General features: G+C 50.1%; 2 protein-coding genes and 1 long non-coding RNA gene across 3 annotated transcripts; 2 read left to right on the top strand and 1 right to left on the bottom strand.

Moving 5' to 3' along the window:
- Window positions 1-755: 755 nt before the first annotated feature.
- Window positions 756-1,334, top strand: IL-29 (interleukin 29). Its single transcript, NM_001040680.1, is given in 1 exon segment — window positions 756-1,334. A coding segment is annotated over 1 exon segment (579 nt).
- Window positions 1,335-4,084: 2,750 nt separating this feature from the next.
- On the bottom strand, window positions 4,085-8,783 carry SPATA2 (spermatogenesis associated 2). Its single transcript, XM_011280749.3, is given in 3 exon segments — window positions 4,085-6,884; window positions 6,887-7,436; window positions 8,339-8,783. Coding segments are annotated over 3 exon segments (1,560 nt in total). The 5' UTR covers window positions 8,675-8,783; the 3' UTR covers window positions 4,085-6,210.
- A 6,900-nt stretch (window positions 8,784-15,683) lies between these two features.
- Window positions 15,684-20,499, top strand: LOC109497952. Its single transcript, XR_002154435.2, has 2 exons — window positions 15,684-17,437; window positions 20,251-20,499. It is a non-coding gene; the product is annotated as an uncharacterized LOC109497952 (long non-coding RNA).
- Window positions 20,500-23,060: the final 2,561 nt, after the last annotated feature.

The raw sequence follows: 23,060 nt of genomic DNA, 5'->3' as shown, positions 1-23,060 counted from the left end.
ATATGATCAAATGAGCTTCAACAAGGGTACCAAGAACATACAATAGGGCAAGGACAGTCTCAACAAATGGTGGTGGGGAAATTGGAGATCCAAACGCAAAAGACTGAAGTTAGACCTTACCTTACGCCACATATAAAACTTAACTCAAAACGGATTAAAGGCCTAAATGTGAGATCTAAAACTACAATCCTAGAAGAAAACACAGCGAAAAGTTTCGTGACAGTGAATCTGGCAATGATTTCCTGGATGTGACACCAAAAGCACGGGTAACAGAAGCAAAAGTACACAAATGGGACCACAGCAAACGAAGACTGCGCTTCAAAGGGAAGCCGCCTCTGCCGCTCAGGCACCCTCGCCCACACTCCTCGCCCCGGAACCGGCCTCGGCCTCGGTAAGGGGCTCCCCACAGTCAGCTGAAGGCTGCCCCAGAGAGTCCTAAAGGCGGTTGTCCAGACACTGGACTTCTCAGAAACAAGGCGTTCTCCTATGAAGGAATTTCAGTTTCTCTTTCCTTCTCGGCACAAGTCCAGGGAAGGGACTCGTCGGATGCCCTTTCTCTGCGGCTCAGGCGGCCTTGCCCACACCCACGTGCTCACCTGCTTCAGCGACTGGCTCCGCCTACTTAGGCCTTTTCAGGCCCAGTGGAGATTCCAATTTCCACTTGCCTTTTCACTTTACATACATCAGCTGGGATTGCCCAGCGAGCCTGGCTAAAAGCGGAGCCATGCGGCCGGGGAAGCAGTCGAGATCGGGCCATGGCTCCAGCTTGGGTTGTGGTGCTGGTGACCGCGGTGCTGGGCTTGACCAGCGCGGGTCCTGTCCCCACTTCCAGGCCCCCCCCAACCAGGAGGGGCTGCCACGTGGGCAAGTTCCCATCTCTGTCGCCGAGGGAGCTAGAAGCCTTCAAGAAGGCCAGGGACGCCTTAGAAGAGTCACTCCCGCTGAAGAACTGGAGCTGTGGCTCTCGCCTCTTCCCCAGGACCAGGGACCTGATTCGACTGCAGGCCTGGGAGCGCCCTGCGGCCTTGGAGGCTGAACTAGACTTGACGCTGAAGGTCCTGGGGAACATGACCGACTCATCCCTGGGCGTCGTCCTGGACCAGCCCCTTCGTGTGCTGCGCCACATCCACTCCGAGCTCCAGGCCTGTGTCCGGGCTCAGGCAGGACCCACGGCAGGACCCAGACCCCGCGGCCGCCTGCACCACTGGCTGCACCGGCTCCAGAGGGCCCCAGAGGAGTCCCAGGGATGCCTCGAGGCCTCCGTCACGTTCAACCTCTTCCGCCTCCTCACGCGGGACCTGAAGTGTGTCACCGGTGGAGACCTGTGCGTCTGAAAACCTGGACCCGACCCCAGCCCGTCCGGGACCCAGACCTTCTGTATGCACCAGGCCTCATCCTTCCTTAAGTTATTTCCTTTCAATCCCTTATTTATGGACCTGCAGCCCTGCTCCATAGCCATAAGAAATGTTTATTTTTCTACTTTTGTGCAATGTGCAGCAAATAAACAGTAAGGAAGAGAGAAAAAAAAGAGCCAACTACTCTGGAGATGGAGAGAACAGAGGAACATGTTAAACAACAGTGGGAGCTGCAATCGGCAAAGTGCAGACTCTAGCGAACTCTAAAGGACTGAAAATCCAGCTTGACAAAAACATCTCGAGGAAAAAAAGGAGAAAGACAGGGTCCCTATACTCTACAGGAACAGCTTTGAGGGTAACGGTGATTTAAAGGTCTATCCACGAAATGCAATGTGGAGACCTTATTTGAGCCCTGATACAAACTGCTTTTAAAATATGAATGTAGGGGCGCCTGGGTGGCTCAGTCGGTCAAGCGTCCGACTTCGGCTCAGGTCATGATCTTGCAGTTCGTGAGTTCGAGCCCCGCGTCGGGCTCCGTGCTGACAGCTCGGAGCCTGGAGCCTGCTTCGGATCCTGGGTCTCCCTCTCTCTGCCCCTTCCCCGCTCATGCTCCGTCTCTCTCTGTCTCTCAAAGATGAATAAACGTTAAAGAACAATTTTTTTAATAGGAATTTATACAACTGGACATCAGAACATTGACTGCCTATCTATCGCTATTAAAGAATTATAAAAATTTAGATGTGATAATGGTATGGTGTTTTAAAAGTCCCTTGTCTTTTAGAGACACAGACTGAAATATTCCACTGAAGCAGATGTCTGGAATTTCCTTCAACGGAATTTAGGAGGGAAGTGGATGGACAGGTAAAAAGGAAACCAGGTCGGCCACAAGCGGGTAGCTGTTAAATCATGGAAGCTGGGCTCATTTGTACCTCTTTTGTAAATAAGATGGTTTCTTAAATGAGAATATGGGCCGGGGGAGGGGAGTGGGGTTTAAGCAAGATAATGGCTCATTCCTCTCTTACATAAAAACTCTGGAGGTAGGCAGGGCAGGCTGGCTATGATGGCGGCTTCTTAAGCATCAGGGACCCAGCCGCTCCCAGCCGCCCCTCCCTCATCACTTGGCTTCCGCCTCAGAGTCTCACTGGGCCGCTCCATTCCACCCAGGAAGGAGGCTCGGGTGGGAAGAAGAAAAGATCCTTCAAAGACATGTCTGAGAAGCCACACGAACCACTTCTCCGTCCCACTGCCCAGACACGGCCACGTGACCACGCCTGGCTGCAGGAGCGGCTGGGGAAGGCAGTCTTTACCCTGGATGGCCATGTGTCTAAAAATCGGGGCTTCTATTACCAAGGTAGAAAGGGTGAGAGGAGACGGGGGTTCAACTCAAAGCGTCTGCCACAGCTCTTCTCTCTCTCTCTGAGACTGGTAATCGGGCGGGCGGGGTGCCACAGATCGGTGCTCGAAGCGGGCAGCAGGGCTACTGGGCAGCTGGCGGGCACGATGATGTTAAACATGCTTGTCGTTTACATACACAGATTAAGCAATCTGCTCTGAAGCCACCACTCTGCTCCGGGCGCAGCAGCGAGTGTCTGGCTTCCTCGGCTCTCCCGGGCTAGGTGCGCATCTCTAGGAAGCCGCTCTTCCTGGCGGTGCCATTTCCTGGGCTGCAGCTAAAACCCAACCCAGCTCTTGGGCCTCGGTCTGGCCCGAGGCCTGGATTATTTGTTCACCGGCGCACGAAATGGAGAAACCTGCTATTCTCTGACCGCTGAGGGGCCTCGTAGGGGCCGACCCGGCAGTGGTCACCGTCATGCAGAGACCCTGCTGCTACCAAAAAGCCAGGATGTCCCAGGGCGCCTGGGTGGCTCAGTCGGCTAAGTGTCCAACTTCGTCTCAGGTCATGATCTCACGGTTCGTGGGTTCGAGCCCCGCGTCGGGCTCTGTGCCGACAGCTCAGAGCCTGGAACCTGCTTTGGATTCTGTGTCTCCCTCTCTCTGCCCCTCCCCCCCCTCAAAAATAAATAAACATTAAAAAAGAAGCCAGGATGTCCCAAATCACAGCTGCTCTTCTACCACCCTCAAGATCTTTGCCATGTGTCTTGCAAACCCTCCTTTGGAAAAACACTTAAGTTGATTTTTAAAGTGATCTCTTGTCATTGCTGTAGATGGAAAAGCAGTACGGCCTGCTCCAGACAGAAGGTAACGGAACACCTAGCGAGGACTCTGCCTAAGGCTCCGAGCCTAACACCTGCTTCCTCTTTGGTAAAGACAAGCTAGCATTAAATGGACTTTCTCCTTAAGGCATTGAAACGGATTGAAAAAAAACGTAATCAATTTTTTTCATAATGTCCTTCAATGTTATTTAATGCCTGTCAGTCACCACCAACAATCATTTCTCCTGGAGTATGTAGTCCCACTCCTAAGAAACATGGCTGAACTTGGCACACCTCAGTTTCCCCACCTTACAGGTGGGGATGGTAACACTACCTAGTTTACAGGATGACGGAGACTATTCTGTGGAATCACGCATGTGAAGAGTCAGCATGCAAAGTACCTGGCTCACAGAGTTAAGCACTCGAAAGCGGGGCTCTCATCAAGTTATCAGTTTTGTGGGAGAGAAAGTGAGAGTCCTGTCATCAGAGGATACAGCTTGAGCAAAACAAACCATCCAAGCAGCCCAAACTTCAAAAGCAGCAGGGAGGGAGGGACATAAAACTCCAAACACTTTGTTTAATAATGGAAGACACTTTATTATTTTTTTGAGTCATCTCTCAACATTTCAACTCTTGATAGAAATCAATCGCAAAACATCTGTCTTTTTAAATTAGCATGTATTTACCCATCTCAATCACAGCAACCTCATACAGTAAGGTACACGCCAAGGACACGGTCAGAGATCTCCTATTCCAGTCTATAAACACGGTATCTCCATGATGACATGTGTGCCGGACTTTCTCTCCCAGGACGAGGTGGGCACTCCTGCTCCTGCCCACCAGTAGAAGCTACCTGGCCTCACAGTTGCTTAAAAGTTCCTGTAGTGCTGGAGCGATCTGGGAACGGAAAACTAGAAAACTAGAGCTCTCAGGAGTAAAACAGGCATCGACACTTCTGAAACGTGGGAAGGAAGAACATCAAAGATGATGACCCCAGAATGGGCTGGTCTCAGTAATAAAGGTGTTGAAACTCAGCTGTATATACACATTGAGTATCTACATGTGCTCTACTAGATATATAAAAAAGAGCCACAGAAGATTTGGAAAACCTTAAAATCACTCCACTGCATTGGAAGAACATCAGCAAATTCACAGTGGCCTCAGGATTCAGCCAGAGCTAAATGTGTTCGAGAGCCGAACACCTCCTTCTACCAGAAAACCCACTGCACGTAAATTCCTATATTCTGTACATCACAAACACGTATGGCTAAAATATGTTAGTTCACAAGGAAGCGGTTTTTAGTTTCAAACTCTTGCCCCACTCCTGCTCTGCACCCCAAAAGCAACATCCAGGGGTCATTCACAGGAGGAGCTTAAGGGGCCTTCAGGTTTGGAAGCGCTTAGGCTCAGCTGAGCATCTCAGGAGACGTCCGTCTGATGGGCACACGCTGACTCGGGCCCACTTTTAGTGCAAAAAGATCACCGACGTGGCAGAGGAGTCCTGGAAACAGGCGAAGAAGGCTGAGATGGAGGGGCGGGGAGATCCCAAATGACGTTCCTTCTCAAACGAGACTCAAGAAGTTCGGAGTGCAGGTTCACACGCGGCAAATGGCAAAGACCAGGCTGTAGGTCCGCAGGGTGAGGTTCCTGAAGGGTCACTAGGGTATCACAGTCCGCAGGTGCACAGAACTCCCGGCCCGCACTAGCCCCCTAAGTGTATGCTGGAGGTAGGTATATAGAGATTTATTGGAGGGAAGACAGTGGCTCGCCACCAATTCTGGGACATCGTCTGTTCCTCCTCTGCCCCCACACTCTCTGCTCTACCCTTGGGCTGTGGTGTGTGTAGGATACAACACGGAAGGGGAGGAGACCCTCCCTTGGAAGACTAAAGAACCCAGGCCATTTGTATAAATAGCTACATGATCAATGTTTTAACCACTGTGAAACACACGGCAAGTTGAATATTTATTTAAAAATAAATCTCAAAAATATCTATTTACAGTACAGTAAGAGGGGCATGTGCAAACAACAGAAAGGGGGAGAAGTCCATCCTGCCGTGGACGGTCCACGCTTCAGTGCGTCGGAGCAAAGTGCACAAACGCCACGGGCTGAACTGAGCTGTGGTGGCAACAGGATGCCGTTCGGTGAATACCGGACTCAGTCCACCTTTGAAACCCAGACGGGTGGAAGTCAGGGGCGGGGAGTCCAGGAGGGGATCCTTGTGTCCGGGAAGGGGGTGGCCAAGGGATGAGCCACTGGAAGAGGCCCGGTGTGGCAGGAGGGCTCATTTCACAAGCCAACAGGCCTCTAGCTCGGCGCTCCAGGTGGGCGTTTGGAGGGGACCTGGAGGGCCCTTCCCAGTCCAAGTTGGCTTTGCAGTGGGAGGGGTGGGTGTGGCAAGAGTCTCAGAGACAGAAATCTTCGAAAACAAACAATGGAATAGGGAGTGGAGAGATTAGCAAAAATGAATCTGAACGGAAGTGCCACCCTCTCCCTTGTCAGGTGACAAAGCAGCCATCAAAGGAAATATCTGGGTCGCCAGGTGAACGCGCATGTGGTGCGGGCGACCCCACGATCCCCTGACACCTACACGGTCAAATGCAGGCCTCTGCTTCCGAGATCAATACTTGAACACTTCTTCCCTGGGGGAACCCAGAAAGTCAGTGGTGTAGCCCTTGGAGCAGGGGGGTGCAAGGTCGAGTCTATCTGTACACGAGATGGGAGAGCTGGGTGGACTTGTAGTTCAGCTGGTTGTTGGGCATGAACTTGTGCAGCTCACTCTTTTTGCAGCAGGGGTCGTAATGGTAGGCGCCGAGGCAGGTGTCGCAGGAGACTTTTGAACACTGGGTGCAGGTGTTGGCGGCACCCGGGCGGTTACAGAAGCCACAGCGGGAGGTGGCTGTGGCCGAGGGCTTGGGTTTCGGGTGGAGGTGCGGCAGCCGGTCGAGGCCCTGAGTCTGGCCCGCGTACTTGTCCCGCAGAGACGACCCGTGGGCCAGGCTGTCGTGGGCAGAGGCCTTGCTGGGGAAGGCGCCGGGCCTGGGGGCCGGGGGACCGGCAAGCAGGCCGTCGCAGCGCTGGCAGAGGGAGGAGCTGCAGGACAGACCGCAGTTTTGGCACTTGGACAGGGCGGACTCTTTGGCGGGGGGCGAGCGCTTGTGGTAGGGGGCGTGGGCATCATTTCTGAGCAGCCACACGTCCGGCCGCAGGGCGTCCTGCCTCCGGGACGCGGCCCTCGGCTCCGAGTCCGTGTACAGATCCACGTCATCCTGAGCGGAGAAGTACGTGCCACGCAGCGGGCCCAGACCGTTGTTCGGCGAGGGGGGCGGCAGGTCATCCGGGCTTCCGTGGGCGGAGCTGGACACGGCCAGGAGCGGGGGGACGGGCGGATGATCTCGTCCTTGAGGCCATCGCCCACGTCTGCGGCCACCGGCTCCTTCCGCAGGCTCAGCGAGGCCTTCAGGGGCGGCTTCCGGCTCTCCCAGTAGCTGTCATAGGCGTCCACCGACCTCGAGGGCTTGGTCACCCGTGGCTTGTAGTAGTCCTTGGCCGCCCGCTCGCTGGCTGACTTCTGCAGCGCCACGCGGGCCATGGAGGCCGTCAGGTGCTCCCGGCCCTCCGCCCGGCGCCGCAGGGCCTCCGAGCAGCCCCGCACGTCCTCCGCGCTGCTCTTGCGCTCGCTCACCACGTCCAGCTCGGAGTAGCCCTTGTCCTTGACTTGTGAGTGGATTTCCAGCATCTGCTCACACTCCACCTTGGCCAGAAAGAGCTCAAAGGAGACCATCTTCACCTGGAGGGTCTCCACAAGCTCTTTGAGTTTGTACGCGGTCCCTAACTCGGGCACGTAGCCCATGTAATGCAGGATGGCTCGGATGTCCTCTTCCAGCAAAGACGACTTGACATAATAAACGAAGGGGCCCGTGTAGGTCTAGGAGAAGGAAGGGGACAGAAAAAGGCGGGATTTGCTCTCTGAGGCACACGTGGTCTGAGCACACCCAAGTGTGTGGGGGGGGGGGGGAGGAGGGAAAGATCTCAGCAGCCCCCCCCCCCCCCCCCCCCCCCCCCCCCCCCCCCCCGGTGTAGCAGACAGAGGCCGGCCTTGAGCGGGAGGGCACAAAGCCACCAGCTCCCCGTAGGAGCTTCCGCGGCTCTGCGCCATTTGAGGGAACAGGGCAAACGTGGTGAAGAGAGGGGATCAGAGCCGAGGCGGAAGGCCCGGTGAGCAGGAAGAATATTCCTTTCTGGATTTCTGCGGAGTTCTGAAGAACAAAAGCCTGGCTTTGTGGAAACTCTCCTGAGCCATCGCTGCCTTCGGCACGATTCAGAATTCTCTCGCTCTCTTAAATCCATCCTCCACTCTCCTGTCTCTTCCCACTTAGTCCGAACCCCCTCTCAGGGGACCCCGGCGTCTGCAGCAGCCTCCTAACTGGTCTCACCGCCCCACTGGTCTCCTTCCCATACAACAGAATGCTTTCCAAATGTAAACCCGATCCGGGCCTGCCTTGCCTCCCAGCCTACTTAGGGCAAATTCAAGCCCTTTGCCCTGGGCTTGGAGGTCCTGCGTAACCAGGGTGCTGCCTGCCTTTCCAACTTCACAGCTTCAGACGGGAGTTGCCAGGGGCAGGGACTCAGTAAAGAGAGGACACTGGTCAGACAGGCAAGGTGGGGAACAGAAGGGGGTACTTCTAGTTGTTGGACCAAAGGCGGTGGGCAAGATACCCGGACGGGTCTGCAGGCAGAGGAGGGACGTAACTGGCACAAGCCCTCTCGGGTCGGACTGGGAGGGGCAAGAAGGGAGACCGGTGGGCACGGCCCTTCCCCAGGCCTTACCTTGATGCTTCTGAATTCCTTCTTCCACGGGTAGAGGAAGAGGTTGACACCGACCGTTTCCAGCACACTGAAGGCGCAGGCCAAAGCCCGCAGGCTGGAGGAGCTCAGCGAGCGCAGGGAGCTCTCCACCACCTCATAGAACTGGATCAGCCGGAATCGATAAAAGGGATCCACCTTGTGCAGGCTGAGCAGGGTCGAGGCTGCGACCCGCAGGTACTCATCGTTGCCAGGCCGCTGCCTGCTGGGGGTGGCATCCACTTTGCCCTCGTGGAACTGCACGTACTTCCGAAATAAATCATCCTTGTATTTTGTATCCATTGAACTGGGCTTCCCCATCCGATCCAGGGACGGGGGGGCTACCTTATCTCCTCCATGGCTTCTGGGTTCGAGGCAGTGACATCGCTAAAAGCACTGACATGTTGCCCACCTGGACTAGGGGCATGCTCTGGAAGGGGAAGAACAAGAAGCACATCATTCCTCGAACGGGTCCACGTACCAGCTCGTGGCTGCCGAGGCAAAACGAAAGTCAGAACTGGCCTGAGCTACAACTGGGCACCACCAGCCCCGGGCCCCTCTCTGCGCATCCATGCAACACATTTAACTGAACACGTACTATGTTGCAAAGTTGCGGTAGAAACAAGACAGGTAGGTCCTTGACTTTGCTGAACTCATAAATGAAGAATGTGATTAGGAGCACCCAACCTGGTTTTGTAGGGAGGAGGAGAAAGTTTAAAAAATCCCCCCCACCCCCTGGAACCAGAGCGTATTATGCTAAGTGAAGTAAGTCAGAGAAAGACAAATATCCTATGATTTCACTCATATGTGGAATTTAAGAACCAAAACAGACGAACATAGGGGAAGGGAAGGAAAAATAAAAACAGGGAGGCAAACCATAAGAGACTCTTCGATACAGAGAACAAACTGAGGGTTGCTGGAGGGGAGGTGGGTGGGGGATGGGCTAAATGGGGGATGGGCATTAAGGAGGGCACTTGTTGGGAGGAGCACTGGGTGTCATATGTAAGTGAGGAATCACTAACTGGGTTCTACTCCTACACTGTATGTTAACGAACTTGAATTTAAATAAATAAATAGATATCTCCCTACCCCCACCCCAGGCAATGAAGGTTAGACTTGAAGGATGAGGAGTTTGCCAGGCCAAGAGGTGGGAGGGGAATGTAACATCAGAGGCGTCCCTAGGGAGGAAGGCCCTGAGCTAATGTTGCCAGGCACTCGTGCACACGAATGCCCTTCATCTTCTTAAACCACCCTAGGAGACACAGGCACTACTACTCTGATCCCCGCTTTACAGGTGCAAAAGCCAAGACAGAGAAATGTAAAGAACGTGCCCAAAGTTACAGAACCACGAAGAGGCAGGGCTGAGACGAGAGCCCTGGCAGCTGGGCTCCAAGGTCGACGCCCTTACCCACCACTCCCTGCTTTCCTGAGGCAGGAAGGAGCCTGGCGAACACAAAGAAGGCCAGGATGGCTGAAGCGGCCAGGGGGAGGGAAGGGAGTGACCAGAGATGAAGCCGCAGGCACCAGCAGGGCAGGATCCTGTGCCTCGAGGCTCAGAGAGCAGAGCGTGTGAAGAACTGTGTATTTTATTCCAAGAGGCATGTGAAGCCCCAGAAGAGCTCAAAGCAAGGCAGGGAGGGCCGTGATCCCATCTGCAACTTTAAAGAAAGACCACACTGGCTGGTGCCCCCTGGAGGATCTCTGACAGCCTGATACCTTAGGAAAGGTTTACAGTTCTCCAATACCTATAGCTTATTCCCCTATACTTAGGAGAGGTTTACAGTTCCAATGGACAGGACAGAACATTCTGAGTTGGGGCACACCAAATTTGTACTTTTTTTAAAAAAATTTATTTATTTTAAGAGAGAGAAAATGAGTGCACATGTGCACGAGGCGGGGGAGGGGGGGGGGTTAGAGAATCCCAAGCATGTTCTGACTCGAGGCTCGAATTCATGAACCGTAAGCTCAAGACCTGAGCCAAAATCAAGTTAACTGACTCAACTGCTGGGCCACTCAGGTGCCCGAATCTGAACACTTGCTGTCTGCGGGGCCACTGGTTAGAACACGCACAGAGTAACCAGCATGGTCGGTGCCACGATGCTGGGAGCAAACCTGCATTCACCGAGGAGGGTACTGCCGGGGCCCCAGGAGGCAGCACTGCACAGATCTGATCTATGAACAGATCCAGAAGCCTGACTGCCTAAGTGTGAATCCTCGGTCTGCTTCTCTGGGCCAGTCAGATAAATTGCTCAGCCTCTCTGGGCTTGTTTTCTCATCTGACAGTGGGGGTTGATCATAGTACCTAGAGTTCAGAGTCGGTGTAAGGATGATGATCAGTATGTAAAGGTCTTCACAGAGGGCTGGCTCGAAATACGCCCTTGAAAAACATGAACAGCTATTCCTGGTATCTGAAGGTGCTATACCCCTGCCAAAATGCCAGGCATTTTCTTTTATTTTTTTCTTGAGAGAGAGAGAGACAGAGCAAAAGCAGGGGAGGGGCAGAGAGAAGGAGACACAGAATCTGAAGCAGGCTCCAGGTTCTGAGCTGTCAACACAGGGCCCGACACAGGGCTCGAACTCGTGAACAGTGAGATCATGACCTGAGCCAAAGTCGGACACCTAACCGACTGAGCCACCCAGGCACCCCTAAAATGCCAAGCATTTTCAAGAAGGTAAGGTGAGCGTGGGCAAGTATCTCCAGCCAGGTGGGGGATGTGCATTTTCACAGTCGCCCATCCTGACCACAAGCTCCACGGGTGCAAGGACCCTGACTGAATTACTCAGTAAGGTAACTAAGCACAGAACCAGAGGCGAGCAGGGAACGTGCTTCAGAAACACCTGCTAGCTAGGTGGAGGAGGCTCCTGCTGGCTGTGGAGACCACATGGGACTGAGAAGGAAGCTACAGTGAGAAGGGACAGGCCCAGCAGTCCTTCAGATCTGAGTTCAGCTCAGGAACCTGGCAACGATCATGAGGTCAATAAAATCATCCACTCTCAATGAGCCACTCACCTGGCTTCTTCACAGTTTTGGGGAGACTCCAAGGATCTTAACCAGGAAGTGAGGGGTGAGATGTGCAGGAGGACTGGGGACAGAGAGGCCACTTTCTCCCAACCACTGCCCTCCCAAGGGAGCCCCGTGCTTCAAGAACACATACACCCAAGGAGCACAGGAGGCACGTGAAAATCCATTAGGAGAAAATTCTACCGCCTGACCAAGGCCAAAGGCTTCTCATGGTCTACCCCTGCTCATCTCTCATAGCTGTCCTCCCCTTCCAAGTTCCACCCACACCAACCTTTCTGCTGTTCCTCAAACACACAAAGCTCACTTCTGTCTCGGGACCTTTGCCCGCGTTGTTCCTTCTGCATGTTCTTCCTCTCACATTCGTTTTTCGGGCCTTAGCTCCAACGTCACCCCTCAGAGGCCTCGCTGACAACCCCAGCTCAGTGACTCCCACTTTCCTAGTCCCTCATTACCCCATTATCCTGGGGTAATCGCCAGCTGAAAGTGTCGTTATTCATTTACTAACTTCCCCTCTTGGTACCCCCACCGTCACCCAGCATGCTTCACAAAGGCAAGGACCACATCTGTTTCATTCACCACGGTGCCTGGAACACAGCTTCGCACACAGTAGGTGTTTGATAAAACAGGAGAAATGAAAGAGGCATTCGTGATGCCATGCCTTCAGTTTCTCATTGAGCTCTCCCAAGATTCCAGGGAGGTCAGCTCCATGACGGGACATGCTGTTGAGTAGCCAGAGCTACTGGACCCAAGATTCCAAGCCTGACCTTTTGAGGCACCCGTGTTCCTCCCATACCTCCAGGACTCCTGGGCTCAACAAGTATTTATGCAGCACCTATCTCATGCCAGGCCCTCGGATGGGTGCAGTGGGGGGATAATCGGGGGGGGGGGGTGTGGGGGGGGGGGAGGGAGCTGCAGTTGGGAAGCCACAGCCCTGCCCTCAATCCTACTTACAAGAGGTCCCTATCAATGTATGTATCGCAAGCCGAGAGAAGACATCACTGTCCTTACCAATAAAAACTGGTATGTATTTCCTATTTTGTATCTACAAGAGAAACTTCCATCCTGCCTCTGGTCCCAGGGACTATTTTTTGGTACGTCTGAGAAAAATGTAAACAAAGGGACATGAAGCCTCCTAAATGCGGCTGTGATTTTTCTCTGACGAAGTCAGCGCTGAGCCTATAGAGGCTGATTTTTTTTTTTTACAAAGTCAGCCACTCTCAAGCTCGGTGTCTGCTGCTCTGTAATCACATCACAGTCCACACCCGTGTTTGTTGCTGGCACACCATAAACAAGGAAGAGGGATCCAAATAGCCCAATCGGTGTTGGTGTTCCAAATCCTCAAGTCAAGGATGGGAAACCCATCTATGATGAATCTTGAGTCAACCTAGGTAGGTGAGGAAAAAGGTGAAAGAAAATGAACGCTAAGAGGTAATTAAAGAAAGGGAGACGGGAATGAATCATCTCCGAGGTCCTACTACTCACTCAGCACTGAGTCTTCTGCTTTACCTGCATCATCCCATTTAATCCTCACACCAAAGTTCAGCCATGAAACAACCAGCCCAACAGAGCTCCCAAGGGTCCGAGCTGGAATTTGAACTTGGGTTGGCAGGCCCTGAGGCCTGGGTTTTTCCCCCCGTTTCCCCCACTCATTTATTGCTACAATCTACCAGTCACTAAGGGATCAGTACATGAGGGCCCTCTGCTAAGTGCTCAATGAAAATCAGTGAAAGCCACAGGACAGCCCCAAGGTTAAAGAGGAAACTGAGGCTCAGCGAGGCCACATCACTTGTCCTGAATCACAGGGAAGGAAGAAGGAGGATCTGAGGTCCGCACCAAGGTCCGATGCCCAAACCCTGACTCAAGCTCTACGCTGCTTCTGGGCTGCACCTGCCGGACAGCTCTCCTTGAAAGGGCTAGGCTCAGTTAGAACATCCCATGGCAGGGCAAGCAGACCTGAGTTCTAAAAATTGCTATAGTAGCAAAATTCCCATCTTCCCACACCGAAGGGGGCTGGAAGAGCTGCAAAGCTCTTTAAGATGTAAGCTCAAGGGCCAAGGGAAGAGGCTGGCCAGAGACCGGCCAGTGGTAAAGCAGCTGACATCATCCCTCCTGAATACATTTTCTGAGAATACAGGCTGCATTGTAGCTGGTCATAGCTGGTGTCTTTTCTGAGCATAGAGCCAGCAATTTATTCCCAGCACTCTGCAAGAACAACAAAAAAACACGCTCTCTGCAAAAACAGCGTGGTTACAGGAGACTAGACAGCGCAATGACAGAAGCCGTTAATTTCTCCAAGCAACCCAAGGATTGGAGCGCCATGACGTGCCAGTCTGGGGGGGGGGGGAAGGGGGGGCGGGAAATGGCACTGTGAACATCCCTAACAGCGTCAGGCGGGTGCCCAGAGCCAAGAGGCCTGGTCAGCACTCCCTGCACCCACAATCTGGACTCCCTTGGAAAAGCAACTCAATGAAGAGAGAAGATGTTACATATACACTCAGGGAGGTGGTGGTTTTTTCATGACGATGATAATTTTTCTAATGGTTTTTTTTTTTTTTTTTTTTAATAATGTCAAAGGAAAGCTGTATCTGTTTCAAACCCCACTGAAAGGAACTGAAATGATTTGGGGTAGCAAAGCATTCGCTTGGCTTTACCTTAGCTGGCCCATTCAAGCAGAAACAGCCCCCAAGCAGCATCTGAAGGAGCCCCCTCCCTGCACAGACATAGGCTATTTAGGACGCATCATTGCCCCAGTCCACAGCCAGCTCAGAGTTCCCTTGGCCTCCAAACAGCAGCAAGAGGAGAGCAAGCCATTCAACCTCTTCCACCTCCGTACCCCACTCTTTTGCACTCATTCCAAACCCAAGGTCCCTGAGACACATCCAAGGCACCTTGCACTGCCTGTGAAACACCAGAGGGCCCCCATACCCCAATCAGATTCCAGAGAGATTCAGAGAGAGGTCTTGCAAACCTCTGAAAACAACACCAGCTATAACCTGCTGAAAACGGGCTTCCCTACTGGCAGCTGCCTCTCAGAGAGGCTCTGAAGGAAGCAGTTTCCACTCCCTGCTGGGGACAGGAGCTGGCGGCTGCTATTCCCAAACTGGTAATTCCTACAGTCTCTGAGGGCCGTATCAGTTGTAAAAAAACACCCCAGTCCCAAACTCAGGCCCCATCTGGCTTTGTGAATGAATTCACTGCAGCTATCACTTATTGGACGCCAGCTGTATGCCAGAGACCGTGCTTCACAAGCATTATCTCATTTCATCCCCACTACGGCCCTAGCATGCAGATTCACTCCCATTCAAGTAATTAGGCAAATGAGGCTCAGAAAATGAAATGACTTGTCCAAGGTCACACAATAAGTACAAACCCAGATCGGCTGCCAGACACTGGGCTGGGGACCACTGCGCGGTAACTGCCTCGCGGTGGGGTCGGGTGGCCTCCTACTTGGGTTAGTCGCCGAAGAGGGGGTGTTCCTCCTGAGCTGCCCTGAGCCACCCATGGCCGGTCCCAGGAATCTGCGGGGCAGTCTCCGGGGGAGTGGGGATCCTGAGGACAAGCTGGGCCCTCGGGACGCAGAAAAGGCGGGCCCGCCCGCCGCCCCCGCCGGCCGCGAGGGGACCCCGCTCTCGGGTTGGCCGAGCCCCGCCGAATCGGGCGCCCCCTCTGCCCTGGGAAGCGCCGGAGGCCGTTTCCGCTCGCGGCCGCCCCGCACTCACCCGGCACTGCCGCCAAGGACGCCCCGGCCGAGGGTATCCAGAAGGAGCCGCGGCCGCCGCCGGAGCCGGGCCCCGCTGGGCTCTCGCCGCTCCGGCCGGCTGCAAGGGACCGAAGCCAGTACCCCGAGACCAGCGGCGACCCGGAAACACTAGGCCAGGAAGTGACGCCTCTCGGAGGCGGGTCCAAAGGGAGGCTGGGCCGCGGCTGCGCGTCGTACCGGAGCGAGGCCGATGGCCGCGGGCGACGGAGGGAGAAGCGGGAGGTAGAAGAACGAGCGGAGGAGTCGCGGAATCCGGCTCTGGGGCTTGCAGGGCCGCCGCCTCGGCTCGGACTAGCCCCGGAAACAAACGAGCCGGACGTGACGCACGCCAGCCCCGGGATGGTGGCTGGCCGGGTTGTCATGGGAACCGGTGTGGAGCCGGGCGGTGGAGGCTAGGGGCTGCGAGCGCGGACTGAGCGATCCCCGGCCTCCGCCTCCCGGACTCGTCCCTTGTCCAGATGATCTGCGAGCAGCTCTCCCGACTGAGCCTGAGCAGGAGCTGACAGCTGGAGTCCTCACCCCATTTTACAGACACAAATACCGAGGCTTAAAGAGAGCAAGTGAGGTGCCAGGATCACGCGAGATGGAATCAGGCCTCGAGAGGACTGTCTTTAAGAACGGGGCTCCCAGCTTTGCCTTTGCCACTTACTAGGGGCGTGACCTTGGGCAAGTTACCTCGCCTATACGAGCCTCAGCTTTTTCACTTGCCTTTCATATTGCCTCCTTGCTTTGCGACTTTTCACCAAACACCTTAGTACCAGCATGGTCTACACTGGCTTCAATCATGGTGTGGCTTGGACTTGTCTATACTCCCACCAAACATATTGACTGTGAGCTCACCGAGGACTCAGTTTTTGTGGTTCACCATTCCACTGAATCCTTAGTGATTGTCTAACACGTATCCAAGACTTTGTCAGACATATTTGCGATTGGACCATGATTCTGTCTCTCAAACTTAACCCCAGACATTTATTGAAGTCTCAGAGCCCACTCCATGCCCTGTTCTCTTCCTCCATCATGCTCTTCTACCCTTCTGGCCTCTGTGCCTCTATATGCTGTTCCCTCAGTGTAAATGTTTTTCCCCCTCACCTCTTTCCTTCCCAAGATAGATAAGTAGATAGATAGATAGATAGATAGATAGATAGATAGATAGATAGATAGTTAGATGGATAGACTCACTTTAAACCTGACACCCCCACAAAACCTGGAGCTCCTTACTCATCTGTGTTTCCCCTGAGCTCTGCACGCGTCTGATCTGGATGTGCCCAACAGATGTTCCTTGATTGCAGGATTCTCTCTCTCAGTCTTCGTGTCACCAGCTAAAGCCACTGGGTCTTGTCTCAGAGGAGCCAATGACAAAATACACAGGGAAACATTTGGAGAACCAGCAACCCGCTATTCAAACAGCAGTGATGACTATATCTGTTGCTATCTGAACACCACTCGAGGTCTTTGTGTACTTCAACCTTTATCAGCTCAGGTTTAGGCTCCTCTCTTAATTATCTGCAAAGTGATGGTGAGGAAAACTGTCCCACAGAACTCTCTGCCTTTGCAACAACTCAAAACTTTCCTTTGGAAACTGTTACAAGACTGCACAATGGTAGCTAAGAAGTCCCTTACAGCTCTGTGGTTCTGGGGCAGCCAAAAGGGAACCAGATTTTTAAGGAGGCTTTACTAGTAGGAAACCCTGGTCATTGAGATGCAGTGACATTTTATATCAGAAAGGACCCAAAGTCTCCCCAAGGGAGTCATGTTTCTCATCTTTTAGACAGGGTTGAAGGCCTGAGATTTCTCTGCTTGGTGATGTGGAATGATAGAAGCATCCTTTTCAGATTTCATTACATAATGATTAGCAGATTATATAATAGACATGTGACAATGATTAGGCACCTCTACTTCCTCAGAGCCAACAACACGAAAAATCTACCTACTTCTTTCTATTTTTTACTTTTTTATCACAAAAAAATAATGCTTGAATTTCAATGATACAGATGTGTTTAGAACAAAAAAGGAAAGCAACCCTATGACCCAGCAATTTGATTTATTGGAATCTACCAGAGAAGCAAGCATAAGTACACAGACCTGTTGCATCCTTGTTTGTATTGCAAAAGCAAAAACCAAAAACATGCTAAATGCCCATCAATAGGGAAATGAAGTATCCATCCTAATGAATACTATGTATCACTTAAAAAAGATCATGTAAACCTACCTTACTCTGCAGTACATTTTGTGGAATGAAAAAAGAAAGACATCCCCGGAAATGGAATACAAGACATCAACCAATATTATATATGTTCTAAAGGTATGTGTATATGTATAAAGTCAACAGGAGACAATAATGCAAATACTGATCATTTGTTTTTTAAATCATTCTACAAATACATATTATATGATTTTTATTAATATCTCCCCCCCCAAAAAAGTAAGGTCCATGAGGACATAACTATACCTGTTTTTCTCACAATTATATCAACACTATCCCCCATACATATACTACCCCACACAAAATAGGAGGTTCAACAGTATTCGTGTGTTTGTTTTTTAAACAAGGCTCCACATCCAAAGTGGGGCTCGAACTCATGACTCTGAGCTCAAGAGTCCCAGGCTCTACTGACTGAACCAGCCAGGTGTCCCAACAGTATTTCTTTCTGATGGAAATTTTCATTGAATGCCGGGTTTGATGTTAAGATTTCAGGGGCATGACTATGAACAAGATGGACACAGCCCCTGCCTCAAGGAATGTATAGTCTCCTTACCAGAAAGAGAATATTAGTAAGATTAGGTTCCTATTGTCCAAATCTGGGACAATCTGAACATCAAAGTAAGTAATGTTACTGATGAATTATAATACTTCGGAGGGAGGGGAAGAAACCATGATACCGTACTAATACTAAACATAAAAGCATGAAATGCTGTGTTTGTCGGAGGAACATGCCCCAGGGCTACATGTGGCCAGGTCTGACCCCTGCACTCAGGGTGGATGAGAAGCAACAAGTTGGTTCATCTAGTTAGATGAATGCACAAGGCAAGCCGAGAATGCGCGTTGATAGAAGGGCAGCCCAGTCTCTGAGGACTTCAAATGTCAGGCCAAGAGTCTGGGTTTGCCCCTGTGAGCACCGGGGAACCACTGAAAGTCTGTGAGCAGGAAGGATGGTGGTTACAGCCCTTGCTCTCCAAACCAGGTGTTTGGTGCTTGGTAGATAAGAAATCAGCACGTAAGGCCCCTAGAAATATGGCGCAATGGAATAGAAATGACTCTGCGGCCAGTGGACCTGGGTTCAAGTCCCTGGTACTGCATTTAGTAGCCCCATGAGTTGGACAAGCCACTCAGTCTCTCTTAGCCCCTCTACAAGCCTGGACTCTGGAACCAGAATGCCTAGATTGGACTTTGCTGCTTCCTTGCAGCAAACATAAATATAAACATATACAAATATATATAAATAAATATAATATATATTAATATAAAACAAACACAGCAAAATAGGAACATCCAGGAATGTGGGTGAAGGAAGGGTGTATACCAACGTTCATTGTATTACTCTTGCACCTTTCCTCCAAGTTAAAATTAAAAAAAAAAAGAAAAGGTTGAGAAAAGCAAGTATCAAAATAAACTGAAGAACATACTCTCGGTTGGCCATATCACAAAAATGTGAACCGAGATTTATTTAATTTTTTCAAAATGTTTATTTATTTTGAGAGAGAGAGAGAGAAAGCACACACACGCATGTGCAAGCAGTCGAGGGGCAGAAAGAGGGAGAGAATCCCAAGCAGGCTCCACGCTGTCGGCACAGAGCCGGATGCGGGGCTTGATCTCACCAACCCAACTATGAGATCATGACCTAAGATGAAATCGAGAGTCAGCAACCCAACCGACTGAGCCACCCAGGCACCCAGCTATGTTACTTTAAATGTAATTATGCTGGAGTGCAAATAGGCAAGTGCAAATATCATCTAAAAAGACATGTTTCTTTTTTTTCTTACTTAGAAGTATATAACTTAAAATTTTTGATACTAGGAGATAATTCTCATTAAATGTTAATATTTGCTAGCCTTTGTAGTAAATTCTTTACATGCATTAAGTTTTTTGTCTTTTAATTTTTATTTTGAGTTATAATTGCACAGATCTTAACAAGTTATAATTCACTGAGTTTTGACAAATGCACTCACCATTTCTTTTAAAATATAGAACATTTCCAGGGCGCCTGGGTGGCTCCATCAGTTAAGCAGCCGACTTTGGCTCAGGTCATGATCTCACAGTTCGTGAACTCCAGCCCCACGGCAGGCTCTGTGATGACCACTCGGAGTCTGGAGCCTGCTTTGGATTCTGTGTCTCCCTCTCTCTCTCTGCTCCTCCCCTGCTCGCACTCTGTCTCTTGCAAAAATAAACATTAAAAAAACCAATAATAATTGAAAATAAATAAATTAATTAATTAAATAAAATAAAATAAAATATAAAACATTTCCAAAACCCCAGAAAGTTCCTTCACGTCCTTTCCAGTTAAGTCCACATGCAGAGACAATCACTGTTCTTATTTCTTTCACCATGATTAGTTTAATCTGGAATGTCATGTAAGTATAATCATTGGGGTCTGGCTACTCTCAGCATACTGTTTGGGGGACTCATCCACATTATAAGTATAACATGTTAAGAGTTTGTTCCATTTTATTACTGAGTGGTATTCTATTGTATGAAGATGCCACAACTTATTTACCCATTCACATGTTGATTTACTTTTGGGGTATTTCCAGGTTAGATCTATTTGAACATTCTCTTACAAGCTACTATGAGCGTTCTCGTACAAATCAAATCTTTTTAAAAAAATTTTTTTAATGTTTATTTATTTATGAGACAGAGAGAGACACAGCATGAGCAGGGAAGGGGCAGAGAGAGAGGGAGACACAGAATGTGAAGCAGGCTCCAGGCTCTGAGCTGTCAGCACAGAGCCTGATGCGGGGCTCGAACTCACGAACTGTGAGATCATGACCTGAGCCAAAGTCGGATGCTTAACCAACTGAGCCACCCAGCCGCCCCTCTCGTACAAATCTTTTAATGGATATATGTTTATATATCTTTTGGGTAAAAATTTGTGAATTTTACTTAAATTTTTTCTTTAGGGAAATTTGGAGTCACAGAGTGGACTTTTCCATAAATGGTGTTGGAACAACTGGATAGCCATCGAGAAAAGCTAATGTTGGATCCACCCGTCACACCACATACAAAAATTAATTTGAGACAGATCATAGATCTAAATATAAAGGCTAAACCCACAAAACTTCTAAATGAACATGTTGGAGACTATCTTTGGGCAGATAAGGATTTTTTTTAGGACACAAAGCCTTAACAATAAAAGCGGGGGAAAAGACCTTATCGAAATTAGAATTTTCTGCTCATCAAAAGACAATTAAATTTGCTTCAAAATAATGCAGGTGGTGGGTGAAGGGAGGAACTGAGGAGGGTATAGAACAAATAAAACTTCATAAGTTGATAATTAATAAAGCTGGGCAATAGGTACATGTAAATTTATCATTCCATTCAATTTACTTTTATATATGTTTAAAATTCTCCATAATAAGTTTTACAATGTGACATATATGTAAAAAAGACGCCGTTAAGAATATAAATAGGCAAGCCACAGACTGAGAAAAAATATTCGCAATACATATATCTGGTAAAGGATTTGTATCCGGAATTTACAAGGTGTCCAAAAATTTGGTAGGGTTCTAAGAGTTAGGCCTTAAATAGCTTTAAAGTATGTAAAGCTCAAAATTGCTTGTGTGCCACATGTGTGGGTAGGTCTATAGCAGCACTGCCCACAGAACTTTCTGTGGTGATGGAGATGTTCCATATCTGCTGTATCCAATACATAGCCACTAACTATAGGTGGCTATTGAGCTCTAGAAATATGACTTGTGAGACAGAGGAAATGAATCTTTAGTTTTGTTTTTAATTTATTTAAATTAAAAAAAAAATTTTGATGTTTGTTTTTGAGAGAGAGAGAAACAGAATACAAGCAGGGGAGGGACAGAGAGAGAGGGAGACACAGGATCTGAAGCAGGCTCCAGGCTCTGAGCTGTCAGCACAGAGCCCAACGCAGGACTCAAACCCATGAACCATGAGATCGTAACCTGAGCCAAAGTTGGACGCTTAACCCACTGAGTCACCCAGGAGCCCCTAATTTATTTACATTTAAATAACCATAATATTGGATGGTTCAGGTCTAGGGGATAAAGTCCTGAAAACAGAAGACATAAATCAAAGGGTATATGCTCTTGTAACTTAGATAATTATAGGGAAATGGCCCACAAAGGAGATTATATTGTCCATCCCTGCATAACAAATGACCACAAACCTAGTGGCTTAAACAACACATGTAGATTATCTCACAGTTTCTGTGGGTGAGGAGCATGGGCATGGCATGACTCGTTCACCTCAAGCTACAGAAGACAGATCTCCTTCAAATTTCCTTAGGATCATTATTTAGCTGAATAACTTTTTAAAGGGTCTGCCCCCACCCACCTACCTCACTGCCCATTAGAGACCCCATATTTCTTCCCTGAACCTTGCAGAAGGCCTGGCACACAAGAGACCCTCAGGGACTCTTTGTTGCCTGAATGAATGAGTCTACATTGGTGGCAAAAATCGAGCCTGCCAGGGAGCGCCTGAGTGACTCAAGTGGGTTAAATATCTGACTCTTGATTTTGGCTCAGGTCATGATCTCACAGTTTGTGAGTCTGAGCCCCGCAACGGGCCCTGAACTAACAGTGCAGAGCCTGCTTGGGATTCCCTCTGTGTGTGTGTCTCTCTCTCTTAAAATAAATAAATAAAAAAAACTTAAAAAATCAAGTCTGTGAAGTCTTTGAGTAGGACCGACACCCCCACTCCAAGCTCACAGAAGATGTTAGATGATGTGGGCAGCCTGAGAGAGGCTGACAAGGGCTCCAGGGAGGAAGAGACTGTTGTGGGAAATGGTTTCCTTGAGGACATTAAGAAGGGAAGGTTCGTTGATTTAACACACATTATTAGGTTGATTGTGGTTTGAAAAACAGCGAGTATGAGTGTGGAGGTGAGAACTGGCAACGCATTTGCAAGCTGAGAAGGGATAGGGAAGAAATTCTCACTGGGGATGCTTAGGAAAAACAGGAAGTGATGTAGCGCATTCAAGCTAGTCTCAGCACTGATGGGGGGAGGGGAGGATAGTGTAGGCTAGCGGTTCTCAAAGCAGGGCCCCTAGTCCAGCAGCAGCAGGCCTCACCTGGAAAACTGTTGTAAGTCCTTGGCCCTACCTCCACTGGCCTGCTGCATCCGGAACTCTCAAGGTTGGCTTCAGCAATTGGTAGTTTAAGGAGCCTTCCAGGTGACTGATACTCTTAAGTGCACAGGTCCCGAAGCCAGACTGCATGTGTTCAAATCCTGAGTACCATTTTCCATCTGTGTTAAAAGGTAATTTCATTTCTTTCTGCTTCAATTTGCATAGCTGTAAAATGGGGATAGTGGAACCTAAGTCATAGGCTGCGATGAGGATTTATGTAAAATGCCTAGAATGATAAGCACAAAAAAAGTTCACTATTAATATTTCAATCCTGTCCTTTTGTCTCTGTGACTACGTGTATACGCTCGTGGTAAGTTCATCTCGAGAGCCCAAACTGGAGGCGGTCAAACTGAAGCCCAGGTCTGGGGCTCCCCTGCCAGGGTCTGGCGGCAGCTACAAGGCTAACAGAGAGTCTTGTAAATACCTACAGCACGTCTCTGCCTCTGCCAAGGCAACCCCATCCCTGGAGGGGAGACAAGGCATATTTGTCTGGAAAGAGATCAGATGCATGGATGCCTGCCATAGGAACAGGAAAAAGAAACAGTAAAGTGTAAACATGGTCCCCCTTGGGCTGCTGCATATACGTGCCAAGTTATTTATTGGTGAAAAGATGCT

This window comes from Felis catus, chromosome A3, assembly GCF_018350175.1.
Source record: "Felis catus isolate Fca126 chromosome A3, F.catus_Fca126_mat1.0, whole genome shotgun sequence".
NCBI lineage: Eukaryota > Metazoa > Chordata > Mammalia > Carnivora > Felidae > Felis > Felis catus.
This window is presented reverse-complemented; position numbering and strand designations above follow the sequence as displayed.